The sequence below is a fragment of the Chiloscyllium plagiosum genome, chromosome 12 (genome assembly GCF_004010195.1).
Source record: "Chiloscyllium plagiosum isolate BGI_BamShark_2017 chromosome 12, ASM401019v2, whole genome shotgun sequence".
In the NCBI taxonomy this organism is placed as follows: Eukaryota; Metazoa; Chordata; class Chondrichthyes; order Orectolobiformes; family Hemiscylliidae; genus Chiloscyllium; species Chiloscyllium plagiosum.
In genome coordinates, this window is record NC_057721.1 from 84,726,879 (window position 1) to 84,730,851 (window position 3,973).

Consider the following 3,973-nt stretch of genomic DNA (forward strand, 5'->3'; position numbering starts at 1 on the left):
AATTAACACAGGCCCTTCAGAGAATGTGACCCCCAGCCATTTCTGGGACAGAAACTGACTGTCCCTCCTAGGATTCTTCTCTTATAATGCATGGTTTGTCAATGCAAATTCGCTGTAATGCAATAGACAAATTGGGGACAGTGTGAACTTTAAAACTAAAAGTTTTAAACTTTTAAAACTAATGCAATTACAGCACCAACACTTTAAGTGCTGTTTCTAAAGCAGGAGTTTTCTATAACATAGGGTTGCACAAGAATGTAACCATCGCGTTATAGAAGAACTGACTGTAACTCCATGCTTCAATGCAGATTAAGCTGTAATTGTGACAAACCTGGGAGCTGAAACTATGACTATTCTTCCAAGGCTACAGTATATCTGACACTTGTCCTTAGCCTGGATCCCTTGCACTGAAGCTATCCACTGGATTCAGTGAGTGGTCTCCTCTTTGGGATCAGGAAAGAGAACAAAGCCCTGCATTTGGCAAACTTGATGAAAATGGTTTTGGTAAGCAGCTGGAGTTTGGCTTGAGAGTCACACGGCCTGTTCCAAAAGCTGAGCAACAGGACATTCAATTCTGACTTGTCTTTTTACCTGACACTGTCTTCCCCAGCTCTTGTGGACTTTTGAATCAAGGATAATGTTTGAAATATGCTTTTTCCATTTGGTCCTTCTTTCAGGAATATGAAGGTGATCGGAATGAGGAAAATGAGAGACATGGTCAAGGGAAAGCTATTCTGCCAAATGGTGACACATATGAAGGTGCCTATGAACATGGCAAGCGCCATGGAATGGTAAGACATTAACGGTCCCAACGTTGTAAAATATAAGTTCGATGTATAATTTAAAAATCATATACTCAATGTTTATTTCTGGAAAATTAATTGCTGAAGGATAGTATATGCACAAACAAAAATTCTAAACACACCCAACTTGGATATTTTGTACAAAGTATTTGATTGGGAGGCACCCCACTTTGAGTACTCCAATCACTTTATTTTTACATGCATTTATTTTTGTAAAAAGTCAATTGCATCTACACATTTCAATGTCACAGTTTTTCTTTCTCTCCACTGTAAGCCACTAAAGTTAATCTCTTATCTTTTTATCACTAACAATCCGTCCTGGACCATCCATGTTGATGCGATAGTCAAGGAGGCACAACAACGCCTCTTCTCCCTCAGAAGGCTTAGAGTTACGACACGGGGTAAACATCATCCCTCCCCCCGTCGTCAATTTACACCTGCAACACAGAAATAATTCACCCGTGTTGTAATCTATGAAAATTGAAGAGGCAAAGAACTATCCCAAAAAATCACTATTTAAAGTAAAAATTAACAACTTTAATTTTTTAATGTCTAACAGAGAATAATTAACTTACAACTATTTACAACTCATTTATCTAAACCTGTTTTTTACTTTTCTTCTATAATACCAGTCCGATAAAACCCTGTTAGAAACGAAAATCGCTTCTCAATAATCGCTCTAGACAAATTCAGGAAAACAAAGTTTTATTAACAAGTCAAGTCTGCAGAGTCGGGCACCCTTAAAGAAAAGGCGCGCTGAGGCTTACAAAGTCTCCATTATTTATAGGACAAGTCCCTCCTCTCCTTGGCTCCAACAAGCCATGAGGTTCACATTCTTAAAAACATCATTATTTTTATCACAAAGTCTGCAACAAAAGGCTCCAGAGTCTCCAAAGTTTGTTGTTTTTCTCACCCTGTAGTCTTATCAGTCAAAAGCTTTAATCTGAAACAGATGTCTCAAGTCGTACTCCCATCCTGGAGTCTTATCAGCCAAGGACTCATCCTTCTCTGCTGTGTGAATGGCTTCATTAATCAAGAGCCTGCTTGCTTTTACTATCGCTCACAAATTGTCAGCATTCTGCACAATTTAAACTACTCTACTTTTGAGTATATAAAATGGTTGTTAGAAAAGAAACAAAGGTTTTGTCTTTTATTATAGATCAGTCTGTGGTCCAGGCACATCTTAAAGTTTAAACCGAAATTACCTCTCACAAACCCCGATTAAGATTTACCAAAAATTCAAATTTCAAAAACAGTCAGCTGTCTAATCTTCCCTTTGTATCTTCCTCTCTAGATTTTCTTCTTCTTACGGATTTCTGTTTCACAGATCATTGATAGATAATGGTACCTTTAAGAAAGCTGTGTTTCGGGCAGTCTGTACATGCTGGTGGCTTGGCAGTTCTCCCCCAACTGTTCGATTTTTCCCAGTCTTATATCCCAAAGCATTGGATTGCTTCATTGGTTTTTAATATTGTCAATATCCTAAATTCAAAATTGATTGGGAGGTTGGTATTTTGGGGTATAATTTAAACTGATTGGCCGAACTTGAATTTGTTTTTGTCTTCAGGAACCCAACCAGGGCTAGCTGTTCTGAACCAAATGTTACATTGTAAATTCTCCAGCACTCTGTGTGCTTGCTAAGTCCTTCAACTCTCTTAAAGGTACAGTACCCCTTACACCTTCATAACACTTGGGAAATTCGGCATGTCCATAAGGACCCTCACCAACTTTTACAGATGCACCATAGAGAGCATTCTATCTTGATGCATCACTGCTTGGTATGGCAACTGCTCTGCCCAGGACTGTAAGAAACTATAGAATGTTGTGAACGCAGCCCAGGCCATCTTCTCATCTGCGGACTCCATCTATCCTTCTTGCTGCTGCGGAAAAATAGCCAACATCATCAAAGACCCATCCCACCCTGGTTATAATCTTTTCCAACCTCTTCCATCAGGCAGAAGATACAAAAGCCTAAACACACATGCCAACAGGTTCAAGAACAGTTTCTTCCCTGCTGTTATTAGACTTCTGAATGGACCTCTCGACTTTCAAATCTAATGTTGATCTTGCCTTTTGTGCACCTTCTTTGCAGCCTTAACTTTGTATTCCTAGTTCTGTTCAATCACCCTATGATCTTTCTATGTTATGATCTACTGTACTGCACACAAAACAAAACCTTTCACTGTACTTATGTGAGAAACAAAACTCACTCACAAATCAACCTGAGACAAAGCCTTGGAAACAAGAACAATTTATTACGGCCTTGCAAGTACCGGACACCTCTGCAATCAAGCAAAAATGCGCACGTAACAAAGCATGTAAACTTTCTTTGTTCAGTTTGCAAGTTGCTGAATCATGCCTCCCTTTTCTCATTGGTCTAATCTCATCCTATCATAAGCCGGTTACCTCACTTGTTTTTTTCTCTCTAGTTATTTTCTTATCTGGCCATCCTGCTGTCCTTGTATGTCTGCATTCTTTGTTCCTTGTTTGTTACAGCTTGTTCTTTTATCCAGTTTCTCTTATCATACTATAAAGCTTTATTGCGAAATGCCCCTACTGCTTCTTTTGTGGTCAGCTACAACACTTTAAAGTTATTTCTTAGTTTAAAACGATTTCTCAAACAAAAACCTCAATATTCGTTAAAATCTTAGCCTTAAGTATGCTGCAAGAATCCCGTGACCATTTGTGTAATGTTCCCCTTCCACTCCCCCCACAACACCCCCTCACCCATCTGCAAAAACGACATCTCTAACCACCACCACCTGCAGAAACTACATTTCTTATCTCCCACAATTCCCCCTTTTTCTTTTTTCTCTAACTGTTGTTTCTGCATTTATTAAGTCTCCTTTAATTCATTTCCTTATGTTCTGTCCTCTTACGCCTTTTGGCGATGAGGTTCACAATCTTATACATGGAATAAAAGCATCTGATGATGTATTTGGATTCCTTCCCCAAGGGATGTCATCAGTCGGCTCATTACCCATTTTAGGATATTGAACCCTACCACCAGACCCACTAATATCAATAATCCATAGATAGTCAGATTGACTAACCACCTTCCCCAGTTAGTGCACAGGTACCAACTTTCTCTGCCAAAATATAATCTAGAGCCATCCTGTTCTGAAGAGTCATTAGCCTAGTGGCAATCATTTCGGTCGTTATGGCTGCTA

The 3,973-nt window shown here is 39.2% G+C and overlaps 1 protein-coding gene across 1 annotated transcript in view; it reads left to right on the plus strand.

Annotated features, from left to right (window-relative positions):
• Positions 1-671: 671 nt before the first annotated feature.
• Positions 672-3,973, plus strand: part of rsph1 (radial spoke head component 1) — a gene marked incomplete at its 5' end in the record, with an annotated part of 35,601 nt that continues 32,299 nt past the window's right edge. Inside the window, one exon of the mRNA XM_043700207.1 lies at positions 672-791. Coding sequence (XP_043556142.1) covers positions 672-791 — 120 coding nt within the window. The remainder of the gene's footprint in view (positions 792-3,973) is intronic.